Genomic DNA, 16,166 nt, shown 5'->3' with positions numbered 1-16,166 from the left:
CCAATTCAATCTGCTTTTAACAATTACAAAAACACCAATTCAACATAAATGATGACGGTTCCAGTACTGCGTAAAACACACATCTCTAAAATTGTATGCAAATCGCAAAAAAAAAAAATGATTTCAATGTTGCACGCAACACCAAATGCAGTCATACGTGGCTTCTGAATCAACCTTCATTTAAAGGAAAAATATGTATTGGAAATAAAGGATGAACACTTTTTAACCAACAGATACACCGATGCATAAAGAGAGGTCAAGGAAATGACTTTGGGGTGACATACACCATTTTTAAACACCAAGGTTACACAAACTAAAAAAAAGAAAAGAAAAAAAAAAGAAGCAAGATCATCAATGGGCAGATTTTACGTAGTGCACGGCAGAGAAGAACGTGGGGATGCAACTTGTATCACAAACGCCGGAGGTTCGGAAGAGTGAAAAACCGTTCTGCCATCTCCACTTCGCAGTGTTTAGGCCACTAACCGCCTCCATCGTCCGAATTGTGCGTCGTTGTCCTCTGGGCGTCGGCGTGACCAATCGCTGCACCTCCGCTCCCAGGACAGTCATCAGTGAGGCTGCTGCTGCCAGAAAGAGCCCCCGAAACAGCGATTCCTCGTATCCCACCCTCCACACTGCTACCTGTGTCACCATGATAGGGTGGAAACAAAAGAGTGCTGCTCGTCCATGTGACCACTCCATATTGGGATGGTGACCAACTGTACCAGCCTGTTAGAAATATTGATTCTTCACCAAATATCATCACATTCTTTCTCCTTAAAGGGGAACCCAAAAGCAATTTTTTTTTCTTTTCTGAAAACCATTGAGAATCATTAATCACAGTCCAATTTGAAGGGGGGGGGGGAAATAATCGATTTTGAATTTTTTTTGCCAATCACAAAATGTCGGAGAAAGCCCTGGAGTGTATCGATTTTCGATTTTCTCTGCGAGGTCACACACTGAACCCACTTTGATCCAAATGGTGGCTTACATGGAGAAACGGTGCACGTCGAGCTCAGATTCTGACACCGATTCCACAGTCATTAGTAACTCCGAAGGTTCTCAGTCTGTTGAAACTAATCTGTGGGATTTTGAAGAAACGATTGGAGACAAAATTAGAAAGGGAAACGCTTTCGGGGGAATTGTGAAGCTGAATCGTTTCGAGCCTTGTGCGAGCGATTCAGAGGAAGAAGGTGGAAGTGAAGATGGAGGTGTAAAAAGATCAAAATGCTGGTCACATGTTCACTTCAGCTCGGTAGGTTTTGCTCTTCATTCAATTGGCGGTTTAGAAGGGAGGGATTTTGTATCAATTGATAAATTGTTTTATATATTACTTGAGTATAAATACCCGTTATCGCTCGACAGCACAGACAAAATGGGAGACGAATGCTTTGTCCCACCCGTTGCAGGCTGACCAGGTATCTTGCATGTTACGGGATTGACCCATTTCATAGTTTCCCGGGACGCCATTTGTGTCTGAGCACCACAGTCATGTCCGTGAGATGTTGATGTCCCTCCTCAGTGGAGGGGGAGTGGAGCTATGGTGGAGAGGGGGTGTGGGGTGGTGGTGGTGGTGGTGGTGGGTATTGCTGGAGTGATGGCTGATGGGGGATTCAGTTCAGGTATGGGAGCATGCGTCGGAGCAGCGCGTCTTGTGGACCTTGAAATTTTAGCGCCCTTGGTCAAATCCTCTCAGAATAGATGATACATACATACTGTTATGGCTGTGGAAATTCGCAATACACTAAAAGGGTCTTTAGATCAGTTATGACGCTAAGTTTATGTGCAGATAGGTCCCCACTGTTGTTTAAAGGGTTTATTCGTGTTCACCGGGCTGCGACTCTGAGATAGCCGTTTTTCTTTTTCTATTGTTATTTTGAACAAACCTCCACCCAAGCAACAAGCCACGTTGAAAACCATCGAACGCAAAAGGAAACCAGAGGAGTTCCGATGGGCGCGCGGATTTTTCCCGCCTGATTCTCCCACCTGTTCTTCCCCGCGCCTGGTGTGGGTGAGGTGCGATCCGAGCGGAGGGCAAAGGGCAGAGCCCCGCTTTACAAAAGTCGAACAGACGCAAGGCTCGGGGGTCTCTTCTCGGTTCATGCTGGCTCGTTCGTTCTTGGTCTCGTGGCGCTGGTCACCCCTTGGGCTTCTCTTCTCCCTCCCTTCGTTTCGACCTCTTCGTTTTGGGCTTCTCTCTCTCTCGTCCTGAAGCCTCTTCTGCCCTTCAGTCTTTTGCTTGTTTGGTCGTGGGTCGTGGAAGCACCAGCATCAACGCCGGATAGAGCTCGCTGACCACGCCAAGGGCCCGAGGTCAGGCGCGGCTACGCAAGGCTGTGGGGAGTCGACGTCGCGACCTGCCCATCGTCGCGCCACGAGGGCGCAGGTAAGACACTTCGGTCTCACGGGACCTGTTCGGTCCTCCAGGTCCCGTGCCATAAAGGTTTACGAACCCCGTCTACCTCCCTGCCTATGGGGAGGGGTTTTCTTTGTTTTTGTATGCATGCTGTGGCGCCGTGTCCTGCCAAGTAGAAACTATGTAAGTAACTGTGCATGTAAATTGATCCTTGCTTATAGTCGGTCGCATTGCTTTTGTTTTCTATTTCTTGCTTGTATATTGCATGACTGCCTTGCTTGTGTTGTGTGTGCAATATGTGCTTTAAATAAATGTCCTTGTGTGAAATGTATCCCGTTCGTCGTCTTTTTCCCTTTTGAAAGTGCCATCTTGAATCTCGGAATAAATTAGTAGAGGGTTTTGAACACCCGGGAAACAGCATCACATCCGTCGAGGTTGGCGATAACACCGCTCGGTTATCACTGTAGCACGGAACGGACCGCTTAAGTGGTTCGTGTCCTCAGCTGACCTGCGGCGAGGTACGATCGCCCGGTCGACTACTCGCGCAGGTACTTAGGGAGGTCGAATTTGGCGAGCAACCCTATCCTGCGCGGGTGGGCAATTGGCACGATCGTGGTGAGGTTAAACCCCCACCCGTGACTGGCTCCTGGCGGTAGTTCCAGGAGGGTCACGACTGAATTGTCCGTCCGGTGGGCGACGCGGTTGCGATTGGAGTTACACAATCGCTCGCACGCCAGAATTCGTAACAATACATACCTACCTTTCTCTCCACTATAAGTCGAATAGATGGTGGTTCATTTGATTTGCATAAATTAGTGTTGCCAAAAATAATTATTGGCAGGTGCTCTTGTGGTAAATGCCGGGCAATGGCAATAGGTGCTTGATTCATGGCTGAAATTGTCCGTGTGCATGTACTGGCAGCTCGGTGGAGATGGTGTTAAAGTTTTGAGCAATGGCCGTTTCGTCCGCTTAATCATGGGCATGGTATCCTCTCTCAATCGTGGTGGATAACCACAAGATGTAGCCATCTCTGTTGTTTCATAATAGATCTCTGTAACATGTTCCGAGCACAAAAGCTAAAATTTTCTCGGCCTGATCCACAAACGGGTGTTTCGGACAAACCTCGGCCAATTCCTGGCAGCTTAGGGTCTTTCGGCCATTGGTGAAGCATGAAACCATGTTGGTGTGTATTGCTACACAAGCACCAAGGACGCATTGACTCGGCATATTGATGGAAAAATCGAAAATTATTTGCCTTTTGAGTTGAATTGGACCATGATGTAACCTGTACAGTGATGATACGGCTGATCTGAAGAAAACGAAGAAGACGAGGATTATTTTGACCTTTAACCGCAAATTTACCTCCTTTGTAATTCGGAAAAAGATGCATCGTATCTATTTTTTCGGGTATCAATTGGGAGGGATTAGCATTGAGGTCGTCTGAGCATTTGGGTTCCCCTTTTAATGTACACAACAGCTTGGTGTGACGGATTAACCCGTCTCGTCTCAATTTGATTCTCCATGGAATAAGACCAAACTACAAATTGTCATTGTGACGTTTTGCAAGTAGGGTGTTGCACAAAAGGAGATGCAGATCTTTCAGTGGGAACCTTAAGTTGGCCGCCCCCATTTGATAGCACTTGCTTGAGGCCTTCTAAAATCTCCAAAAAGGACGGGCCATTGTGGACTTGCACACTTCCCAAATTCAAAAATATTTCTCTTAAATAATGAACGATCTGCCACACAGCCATGCCTCAGTAATGATGCAACAAATGTGCTTATTACAATTTGCTTTGGTTCAAAGTTGTGGGGTGTGGTGTGGGGTGGGGGGGGGGGGAAATCTCACCAGAATCCGATTGGTTTTTTTTAACTTGTTTTGGTCCATCACTGAGTGCATCTCCCTCCAAACTCGATTCCGATTCGCTGTTGCTGTCATGTGATGTCGCTGAACAAGATAAATTTCAAATCAGCTGTCATTCTCAGAAACCATTCAGTCCAGCATACTTGTGTCCTACAAATGGCATTTATTCATCTTCTCCAAATATCAGTGACCTCATTTGGAAATAACATTTAATCTACTCGAATGGTTTTATTTACATACCGGCCAAAAATAAAAAATAAAAATAACCTTTTGTAATAAACACACACCCAGATATTTATGCCAATATACTTACAGAAAGCAGCATGACCTTAACCCCTTTACAATGTCTCTTTTTATTTTAAGCTTGGCTTAATCAAGCCCTTTACAGTTATATTTGTTGATCTAATTTTACTCGCATAATGACAAAAAGCATGAGGCACCAGGTTCTTGCTTAATAGCCCATTTCAAGGTTACCTTTTGTAATAAACACACACCGGACATATTTAATGCTCATATACTTACAGAAAGCACCGCAAGCTTAACAACGGTTTGCAATGTTTAATTTTTTAAGCTTAGCTCACTTGACAGCTTCTTTGGAATCTTTTTTTTTTTAAACTCTCATCACAGAAAACATCACGACTGCAAGTTTCTCACAAACAGCCAATTTCTACAATGCAGCACCCCCTGCTGGAGCAACATCAAAACAATTTTAGTCGAAAACAACAGAAGCCTGAAAAACACAACGCCTCATTTCCACAAGCTAGTGTGAACATTGCCCTGTTATTGTCTTTACACGGTGACACCGATATAAAAAAAAAAAAAAATCAATCAACAACAGGCCCAAGAAGCTTATTTGCACAAGATCATGAAATTTTGTACCAAACAATCATTCGTATGTCCCAACCAGTAAGTTATTTTGATATGGAGGCAAAGATTGCTCGAACCTCTGAACACGCCATCATACAAACAGGTATTGCTTGTGAATGCCACGTGCGACCGAGTTCCGCACCTTTTCCGAGGACGTGCCTTAGTAATTGCCAACCTCAACATGAACCTTTTTTGACCACACACACCGCTTTGCTGAATGACTTCCCACAAGCACACTTGAGCATCACTGGCCTCTGATACGACAATCACTTCCTGTTACCATAAATATCTCGGTTCTGGCTCAGAAAAGCTCCAAACTTGCTCATGGATACAAAGCCACAACTGATTGACAAATCGTGTGTACCCAATTGTGACAAGTCATATCGTTTCAATCCTGAGGAACGAATAAAATAAGTATACCAAAAACAGCAGATTATCCCACCTTTTCCATGTACGTATGAGTGGTTAACATTCATGGGCGTGATGCCAGTTTCTGATGGACAAGAAGCCTCTGCTTTCGAGGCTCGAGAGTGTCGTGCACTTGACTGAGAAGACAACATTTTACTTGGTGTCAAGTAATCGGGTATTTTGTTGAAGAACCAGGCGCCGGAACGCTTCCAAACCTTAAAAAAAGGGGGGGAATGAAAATCAAGGTCATGACTGAGGGCAATCACTCATACAATCACCAAATGTACATTTAAAGCAAATAATTATAATCCATAGGGTTCCCCAATTACATGCATTACTTGTTCACTGCAAGAACCATATGGGTGCATTGAGCTCAGTCCAAGGCAATTATATGGACATGAAAGGACTTTCATTAGGCAAGATGTATAATCCCATAATTGATAAAGTGATTCAAGTCAAGTTAGTTATACATGCAAAACATTTCAAATTCTTCGATCCATCACAAAAATAAATAAATTAAAAATATTATATAATTCTCCATTAGGAGGTCCATGTAAATAAATTACACCATTTGTTACATCTACAAATGTGGGCCTGGTGTTGGCTGGCTTGAGATGTTAGGGTCCTGAGTTTGAACCCTGTTTTCCACTGAATTAATGCCAGGTGGGGTTAACTCAGCTTGTCATCCTTCCGAGGTTGGCAAAATGAATTGCAGTATACTGGTAGAGGGGCATAGCCACACCCCCAACAAAATGATAGCTACCCGGTAGCCAAGCTGCCATATGCAAGATGATGATATACAAATGTGGCAATAATAATAATTATTATTATCATTAAAATAAAATTTAACCTCTATCCACTCCAATTTGCTCCAACCATGTCCCTTCCCTCTTAAACCTGATTCCACAACTCCTCTCCCATCATACTTTTTTTCTCAATTATAAAACTTAAGCCAAACCCTCTCCCACCACTACTCATGAAATATGACAAATATATTTACAAGGCAGAGCATTTAATGCAGAGTCTCAGTGGGATACATCGACATACCCCAGTAAAACACTGCGATTTGAACCAGCGCCAAATCAATCACTCGCCAAATGACGCAGCATGTGACCTGATGAAAACTGACGATTTGTCACCTTGACCTTTTGACCTACAGACCCCAAAAGCAATAAGTTTCCAATTTTTGATTGTCTGTAGCAGTTGGTTAAGTTTTGTGAGGATCAGTTTGGAATTGCGACCTGTAGATGATTGACAGGCAAACAGACAAAGTCTGGAAATGAACACACACCTGTGAATCTTCAATTTCGCAAGCAATACATGGAAACAATTACTTGAATTTATCCAATCGGTGTAAGAAACTCCACTTTCCATGCTATTCCAACAACAACAACATTGCATTTGCTGCCAAAACGTTGCTGCTCATGAAGTGGAACAGGAAAGCAAGGCACGGAGTCAGGAAAGACTTGCACAAGGAAATTTGTTGATGCTTCAATTGGCAACAGCAATTAATATCCTGCGAAACAAAGCAGTGCGAGTTTCAACAACGGACAATGTGATCTGATGCTCAAACTGCTCCCGAGGAATTGTGAATGAAAAGCTTCAACTTCTATTGCTTCCACCACAGTGTGGTTGCTCTCACCTGGATGAGATCACAGTTAAATATTTAAACATTCAATTAATAGATTGCAACAAAACAAAGACATCATGCTAATCGAGTAATCAAAGGTTACCTCGCGCTGTTCGCTGCATATCTTGCAAAGCCACAAGGACCCGTGCTGTCGGGACATGGTCTCAACGCCACACTTGGTGCAAACGTTCTGAAAATGACCGTGCACAATATTCATCTTGAAATTCGAGAAATATAGTCATTAGATGAACAACTAATTAATTATGTTGGTCAGAATGGACTATAATCAAGATAAAGGGCGAGAATTGCTTTGGAATACATGTCCCCTACCGATGTGATATTTTCCAAGTCCAAAAAGGACAGAACTGTGAAAATTGACGAAACTCACTGAAACTTGAACTTTTTTGCTGTAACTTATCATAATAAAGCCATGTATCAAGTTTCAATTGAAGATGTTGGAGGGTATGGGAAAAAGTCTGAAAACAAAAAACAAACCACAGGTGGGACGGATGGACGGACAGATGGAGAGTAAACCTGTAGTTTCCTCCGGTGAAAACGTTAGGGGACTAATAATAGTGCCAATTAAACGTGGACCAGGTAAAGCTTTAATTTCCATGGTCTTTTGGCAGCTAACAGGATAGCTCAGAAGGTCAGGAAGTCTTCTATGAACTGTTGAGAATGGGTTTGACTCCCAGCCTTACCTATCAACTGGCATCCTGGTATTTTGCAGGTAGGGTGTTTTACAATGAGGCCATCCACCTTTGGAGGGGGCACAAGCAAACTGTCCAGTCTGCTATTATTTACTGCTGGACATTAAAATATCCCATGGTACCTTTTAAAGAAAAAGTTATGCCATTGTGTGCTTGTGACACCAAGCAAAATTCCAACTTCCTGCCTTGATCAAGGACTGCATAGAGCAGCTACAGGACTTGTCCAGGGTTAATTCTCAGCTATGGAAATTATTCGGACCAGTCATGGACTATATCTCTGTACCTGTTGGCATGAGATGCAATATCGGCAGGCAGGTATGCTTCAGTTTGATGGATAAAAATCCAACAAGGACCAAGATACCAAAATCTGAGTGCAGTACTGTAAAAAAAATTTGAGGTAGTTGCAGAAGCGAGAAATGCACAATTATAAAACTCCATAAACCTATCAGGTTAACAGACGATACGGAGTGATACACCTATGTGCGTGAAAATATCCTCCACGGAGGACTGGAATTGTCATTCTGCAAAATTTTCATTCTGCGGAGATATGATTTTAGAATATGGAGGTGGAAAATGGGTGAGGGTGGGTGGGTAATGGGTTCTCCACACTCCCAACCACCCCCCCCCCCACACTGACTGAGGATTCATGCAATTTCAATTTTATTGTTGGCAGAAAAATTGAATAAATATCTCTTTCCTGAACATTTATAACTGGTCGAATTGATGGTTCTATTTTTCTGACTCTATTTGTGTTTTGCCATCTTGAAGTGATCGCTGATAGTTCTGCTCTCCATCACCCCACCTTTCACGTTCTTCACCATCCCCCCTCACCCCCACCCTGGGATCGAACGAGAGAGCAGGAGAGGCTGGTGACTCGACTAAAGCAGGTTATCCATATGTATAATTTTATATTGGTAAATCAAGACGTTGTACAACAATGAGGGATTATTTTTGCCAAATACAGCACTGGAAGATAAAAAGGAATTCACACATGCTCAGCGCAATATCGATTGACAAATTACGGAACTACATAATCCAAGGCGTTTCAACACCGCCTCAAGTAATCACCCACACCACCGACGCTGTGCCAAGCGTGCCAATTTCAATCACTTTTCATGAATTGTCATGCAGAGGAAGCATAACCGACTAACAGCACTCGATCGTATCAATAGGCAAGTTGTTATAACACTCGTGTTTCATGTGGATGAAAGTTTCACAAATCAAATGCAACGACGTTACATACAAAGTCCGTATCACTATTGATCCTGTGTTACCAATATTTTACACAAATCTCATAAATTACCTTGAGACAAACAATGAAGAAGAGGAAGGAGAAGAAGAAATAAATAAATAAATAAAAACAATGGGCACACAGAAATTTCTCAAACCTGATAATATTCTTCTGTGCTTACGATGAATAAAATGGAAGATTTTATTTATTTTTTAAATGGTATTGAGGGTCGAAGTTGAATGTGTAAAAGTATTAAAAAAAAAAAAAATTTAACCTGCAAGACATCACCATGAGCCATCCTCACCTTCTGGCAAGTCTCACAAACAGCACCTGTGGATCTGAGGAAACCTATCTGTTCTCCACACAACAGGCAGTGATCCAGGCCATCACCAATTGCCTTTCTTTGCAAGTTTTCCAACCGTTCGACCAGCCACCTGTCACGAAATAAAAACAAAAACCACCACAACTACTAAATGCCTTACACTCTCTTCACTGACAAACTCCCACACGCTCTTCAATCCCACTCTTCCCTCCAGGTCTTCAAAACAGCTGTTCACCACCACCTCTTATCTTCTCCAATCCAAAAAACCACGATCTTTTCTACCTCCGCTAATCCACCCCAAACCCACCTCCTTCAAATTCCCCGCTTTCCTTCCTGAAAGTCCCTGTCGTGTACATATTGTTTACCCTGTGTACCCCACCCTATCCCTCTCCCTTCCACAGATCTCCTCATGTCTCTGTTCCCCACCGTTTTGTGCTTCCCTCTCCCACCCCTCTTGTTATATGTTATGTGTGTTAGCTCTTATACGAGCCTTGACATTGTCAAAAAAAGTTTTTTTTTTTTTTTTTAAGGTTAATGCAAGGAGCTGCCACATTTGGTGAGGGCAAGACATTAACAAAACAAAGGTGAGGGCATAGACAATCACCCGATCCTTCTCTTTTCCACGACATCGATGCACTCGGCCTTCCGCACGACATTCTGGATCACCTCCTGCTCTTTGACAGTGAGCGTGTCCCTCCGGCGTTGCCTATCCGTTTGTGCAGTTTTCATTGACCAGCCAGAATTCAACCTGCACCACCACCGCAATATCACAAAATCTCAGGACTTGCAGCAAAACTTGGAGATTTTCAAATACAAACCAAACCTGCCTTGGAATGAATCCTTCAAGATTATCATATGGTGAGGCACACAAACATGGATGCAATCATCATCATCATCATACGGCTGTTTCCATGCTTGCATGTGTAAGCCGTGGTTCACCTAATGCCTGCTTTCCAGGCTGCACGATCCCTTGACAGCCCTCTTGTTAGGCCTTTAACTGTAAGATCGTCTCTCCACAGAGATTTAAATTTATTTTGATTCACCTGTATGTAAAGTTCAAATCCTGGAAGCAATCCTGATAAGAGGATAACCACGTAACCGTCGGAGTGTAAAGGAAACCAAGCCGGATCAGAAAAGACCTACAGGAAAGGGTGCAACTACCTGTCCTGTGTGGTCTGACCTTGAGGTGGCACCAGTCCACACTTCATTGTTGACAAATTAGAGGATCATGGGATGGGCACCAAAATGTGGCCTACATCCAAACAACCAAATAATATAATTTTAAGAATCAAAGGTTGGTTTTTGGCAATTAGTTTTATAAAAGATTAATTATCCAGTAGTACTCTCAGAACAGATGTGTGGTGTTGGGTTAGTGGATAAGGTGGCTAGCTTGGGACCTTAGGGTCCTCACTTTGAGCCCCTGTAGGCTGTTGAATTAACACCAGGTGGGATTGACTCAGCCCGTCATCCTTCTGAGGTTTGTGAAATGAGTACCAGTGTACTGGGGTAAAAAAACATTCGGGGTAACCTGCGTCGGAGTGGCGACCCGTCCAAGACTGTACTCCTTGCTCGTGAAACTGCCTCGGCAGCCCTGTACGCCTTTACAGCAAGAAAGGAATGGTATTATTACTCCCAACTCAATGACAACATTCAGTAGCTATACGAGTTTACCAATAATAATCCAATGAGTAATTAGACAAATAATGGTCATTTTATAGCAAGCATACTCTGAATGCGTCAGTGAAGGCCCAAGACGACTAGGATGTAGAATGTAATGTACACCGAGCATACCTAAAGCTCTTCAAGAAACACCAATGACTTGTGATTTTGCTGGTGTTCGACCCTAACCCGATCCTGGACTGGATGCCGACTATAAAGAAAAAGCTCTGAAGGTTCATAAAATAGATTACAAAAGCAGTTTTTGTTCAGATATAGAGACTGGAGCTTACGGCATATGGTGACAGAAGTGAGAGGGTGACAAAGAAATCACAGAGCAGAGGGGAACCAACAGACAAAGGATGGAGCATTGTGAAAAAAGAGACAGACACTATGATAGATAGATTATATGAACACAAGTAGACAAAGGACATGTTGAGAAGCCAAGAAAAAAATAGACAGAATTAAAAATAAAAAAAATGGGGAAAAGTGCAGGTGAGCTGGAGAGGAAAGTTGAGCTATGCCACATGATAGTGATAGTTCACCATCTTAAAGAAGTGGAAGGGAGAATATCACTGGACACTCAGGGAGAAGGAGAAGAAGAGGGAGAAGGAGAAGGAGAAGGAGAAGAACAAGAGGGAGAAGGAGAAGGAGAAGAAGAGGGAGAAGGAGAAGGAGAAGAAGAGGGAGAAGGAGAAGAAGAGGGAGAAGGAGAAGAAGAGGGAGAAGGAGAAGAAGGAGAAGGAGAAGAAGGAGAAGGAGAAGGAGAAGGAGAAGAGGAGAAGGAGAAGGAGAAGGAGAAGGAGAAGAAGAAGGAGAAGGAGAAGGAGAAGAAGAGGGAGAAGGAGAAGAAGAGGGAGAAGGAGAAGAAGAGGGAGAAGGAGAAGAAGAAGAGGGAGAAGGAGAAGAAGAAGAAGAAGAGGGAGAAGGAGAAGAGGGAGAAGGAGAAGAAGAAGAAGAAGAGGGAGAAGGAGAAGGAGAAGAAGAAGAGGGAGAAGGAGAAGAAGAAGAAGAAGAGGGAGAAGGAGAAGAAGAGGGAGAAGGAGAAGAAGAGGGAGAAGGAGAAGAAGGAGAAGGAGAAGGAGAAGGAGGAGGAGAAGGAGAAGGAGAAGAGGGAGAAGAAGAGGGAGAAGGAGAAGGAGAAGAAGAGGGAGAAGGAGAAGGAGGAGAAGAAGAGGGAGAAGGAGAAGGAGAAGGAGAAGAAGAGGGAGAAGGAGAAGGAGAAGAAGGAGAAGAAGGAGAAGAAGAAGGAGAAGAAGAAGGAGAAGAAGAGGGAGAAGGAGAAGGAGGAGAAGAAGAGGGAGAAGGAGAAGGAGAAGGAGAAGAAGAGGGAGAAGGAGAAGAAGAGGGAGAAGGAGAAGAAGAGGGAGAGGGAGAAGAAGAGGGAGAAGGAGAAGAAGAGGGAGAAGGAGAAGAAGAGGGAGAAGGAGAAGAAGAGGGAGAAGGAGAAGAAGAGGGAGAAGGAGAAGGACAAGGAGAGGGAGAAGGAGAGGGAGAAGGAGAGGGAGAAGGAGAGGGAGAAGGAGAGGGAGAAGGAGAGGGAGAAGGAGAGGGAGAAGGAGAGGGAGAAGGAGAGGGAGAAGGAGAGGGAGAAGGAGAAGGAGAAGGAGAAGAAGAAGAAGGAGAAGGAGGAGGGTGGTGATCAGTTTGTCTCGGTTTAATGAAGGCAATTAAAAATCATAATAATGAGGTAAATGTATATTGCTGGCTGAGTAAATGTGGCCTTTGTGGGGTTTGAAAAGGACAAATGGATGAGAGGGCAGGTTGGGCAACAGCAGATGGATGGGGTAGGCACAAACTTGTCCGTCATCACAATGAGAGAGGAACAAGCACTGAACCTCAACCAAGTCACTCCAATTACCTTAATGGCCTTAAATTTTACTGCTTTCAAGGTTGCAAGGTGAGATCTGAAGATGCCAGCTCATGGAGGAGAGACCTATACTCAATGGAATTTCTTAATCAAGGCCTTGTATGCTGTGAAGCCCCAAGAGCAGCAAAGGAACGATTTGGCTATAGACAGAGTCCCAAGATGCCTCCTGCCTTGGAAGCCAATTTTGACACAATGATCATCCAAGGAAAGATAATGGCGGAATACACGTCCAAAGAGCTCCACAGACTGCAACTCTATCAGAGGTTGATTAAATAAGTAAACAGAATGGTTAGCCACGCAGACTTCACGTAGATACAAAGTTTTTCTGCAGCTTGGCAGAAAAAGTTGTCCATCATTGGCACGAGCAAGTTTCTGGCACAAAGTGAAGTCACTAGTGAAGCGATACAGAGCGTTTTCCAAAGAAGCCGACAAGTCATTAATAAACCAGGAACAGGATAGGGAGCAGGACATTGCCTTGTGAGACATCAGCTTCCAAGGCTTTGGAAGGAGAGAAAAAAAAAAACGGTTGCGCATGATGCACGATTTGCTTACGAGCCAAATGTCTACAACGTTGGCATCGTCATTTCAAACACAATCAAACCAACAAGCTGCTGAAAATCTAAGCACAGCAGGTACATTATTACAAACTTCTAAACTTCTTACAGCCCTTACTTTTTGAAAGATATGCAGTACACATCATGCAAAAGTATGTGCGTTGGGCATTAAACAATGTCTCAACGTACCATTCAGGTTACTGCACCACATTTTTGTTTTTTTTAAACTGCCACAAAGCCTTGCATTTCAAGTCAAATTCTTCTAATTTCTGCCTTAAGGAACTGTAAGCACATGTGTGGTCATAGTTGAACTGCAAGCCTGCACAATTCCCCTTCAGGATTGTTGTTGTGTTCTTCAGTCCAACGAGAGGTCTCTCCATGAATAGGAGGTACTTACCACCCTCGTCTCTTCAATAACTGTCGTGGCACATCAAAGCCTACCGTGGTGGATGCAGTTTCAAAATGACAATGCAGTACTCTTAAGACCATTCAACTCACTTTGCCCGTAGGGTGAGATTCCTATCATTGGGACACACCCAGCGATCAGTTCCATCCCCAAAAAATGCATCGGTCATAGCTCTGCCAAGAGACAATACAACCAAATCACAATCAAGCATAATAAATAAATCAATTTTAAAGATTAAAAAATTTTAAAAAGTAAAGCAATTGTTTTTATTTCAATCACCTTTGCACATATTGACATCCACAAAATTAAGAAAACAAAGCATTCTTTAAACAGAAAACAACGAAATAATTAAAATAAATAAATAAATTTTAAAAATAAATAAATAAAAAGAATGTTAAATACCGTCCTGTCGACAACAGTTTGGACATCAAATATCTCGGTACTTTTGTACAGAGACACTTTTACGCTCGTACAATGGTCACGTTAATTGAGATGAACTCGAGAAGGTGAAAGTCACATCAGCAAATGCAAATCAAGTTAACGAGGAATCAAAATACACTTGATAAGATTTCCTCTGAATGTGATAGGCTAGCATGATGGACCAAACGACCCATTTCCTTCGACTCCTTTTCAAACAATGATTGAAAGCTCATGGATGGGGCTTGTACGTGCAAATCATATGCAGGACAAGGATAGGATCATCAGAGAGATTTTCCACAAATTACAAGGACAAGGAGGCAATGACAAAGCAACACGGTTTACCCGTGCTCAGATGGGAATGCCAAAGAGGAAAGCACAATTAGTTGCAAAAAATAAAAATCTAAATACGTTACTGCTGTATTCAAAATCTGGGCGGAAAAATGATCAAGGTGCACAGTACGAGTCGCAATGCACAGCCGATGTGAACTGACAAATTTGTGTCACAGAGGGGGTTGGTGTGTAAAGCATTTCATGGGATGCTGAGAAACCACCAGAACAATCAATGTGACCTTGTCATGCGGTTATCTGGAACGAGTTCTTGGTCGTCTTCTCATGGGATTTGCAAAGCAATGTCTGTTCAAAACATTAAACCATCTACTTGCCGCAATAATAGCAGAAACAACAAATGCATGATGCACTGCTTGCACAACAAGGGTAACCGAGGAATGCCTTGCCAATAAGTTAGAAGGTTCTTATCTGGGCCTTGGGGGGAAGGTTACGGTAATTTCAAGCACAATTTTGTATCGTTAACCAGACTCGGTTGTGTAAGGGTTCGTGTCCGCTCTCAATCTGGGAGGTCGCCAGTTGGAAGCATCTGTCCGAGTCGGACCAATAACTAAATTAAAAAAAAGTTATCGTATCCGATACGGATCGTCACCAAAATCTAATCATTTTGTCGTCAGAGCAAACCTCTTCACCAAATTTCGAGCCAATTCGCCCACAACTTTTTGAGCTATCCTGTTCACAGACAGACAGAAGTGAAAACAAAACCTCTGGCGTCCAACTTCGGTGGGAGAGGTAATAAATGTTCCCTTTCATGGAACTTCAGAGGAGAAAGCCATTAGACCCATTAAAGCCTTCCCAATGGTTGTTTGTCCGTGCTCTATCCTTTACAAATGGTGAGCATGAAGCACTTATTTTTATTTTTTTTTAAATATCTGGTACGACTGCCAGGGTTTGAGCTGCCAACCTCCGAGACTGAGTGGACGGAAACTAACCATTAAACCACAGAGTCTGTTGAATGAAGATAATGTCACGAAAGATGCTTTTAATGTTTATTTAAAATAAAAATAAAAATTTACCATGATGGTTTCCCAAATTTGTAAATGACAACATGACAATACAGAAACGTGGTTGAACGCTCCTTAAAGCTGCATGCACAAAATGTCTCTCCACTGATTGTTTTTGAGAAAGATAAAAGTTGTAATAATAACAGAATGTGAGAATACATTTTGGGACGACTCGAAGCAGGAAAAAAAAAAAAAAAAAAAAAAAAAAAAAAACATGAGGCAGTCTAAGCATTTCCCAATCGATAAATACTGTACAAATATCGAAGGATTACAGTGGAGCAGGTACACAAGGAGACATCGATGCGCTTGAAAGACAATTATACAAGTCAACAATCAACAATCAACAAATCAATAGTATATGGGAGTAATATATGGGATCGCAGCATCATGAGTTACGTGCCGCATGCCCAGAAAGAAATGGCAACTCGTATTCTAACCCTCCCTTGATGCATCTGCCAAAGGCTAAACGACGGATGGTATTAGCATAAGCAGTTCCATCAAAGCATTCCAATAAATCATTACATCTTGC

General features: G+C 42.9%; 1 protein-coding gene across 8 annotated transcripts in view; it reads right to left on the bottom strand.

The window, feature by feature from the left end:
- LOC147028539 (rabphilin-3A-like) overlaps positions 1-16,166 on the bottom strand; it is a 70,200-nt gene that overhangs the window by 21,089 nt on the left and 32,945 nt on the right. For 7 of the 8 annotated variants that reach the window (XM_085879047.1, XM_085879043.1, XM_085879044.1 and 4 more), the window contains 7 exons: positions 13,961-14,041; positions 9,987-10,130; positions 9,365-9,494; positions 7,223-7,309; positions 5,524-5,704; positions 4,200-4,298; positions 484-639 (listed from right to left, as the gene is read on the bottom strand). In XM_085879047.1, the coding sequence (XP_085735173.1) occupies positions 484-639; positions 4,200-4,298; positions 5,524-5,704; positions 7,223-7,309; positions 9,365-9,494; positions 9,987-10,130; positions 13,961-14,037 (874 nt within the window). In that variant the 5' untranslated portion in view covers positions 14,038-14,041. Of the gene's footprint in view, positions 1-483; positions 640-4,199; positions 4,299-5,523; positions 5,705-7,222; positions 7,310-8,112; positions 8,202-9,364; positions 9,495-9,986; positions 10,131-13,960; positions 14,042-16,166 lie in introns of those variants that run through there. The other variant, XM_085879051.1, reaches the window with a different exon arrangement.

This window comes from Eptatretus burgeri, chromosome 4, assembly GCF_056783735.1.
Source record: "Eptatretus burgeri isolate ZD-2024b chromosome 4, Ebu_testis_v1, whole genome shotgun sequence".
NCBI lineage: Eukaryota > Metazoa > Chordata > Myxini > Myxiniformes > Myxinidae > Eptatretus > Eptatretus burgeri.
This window is presented reverse-complemented; position numbering and strand designations above follow the sequence as displayed.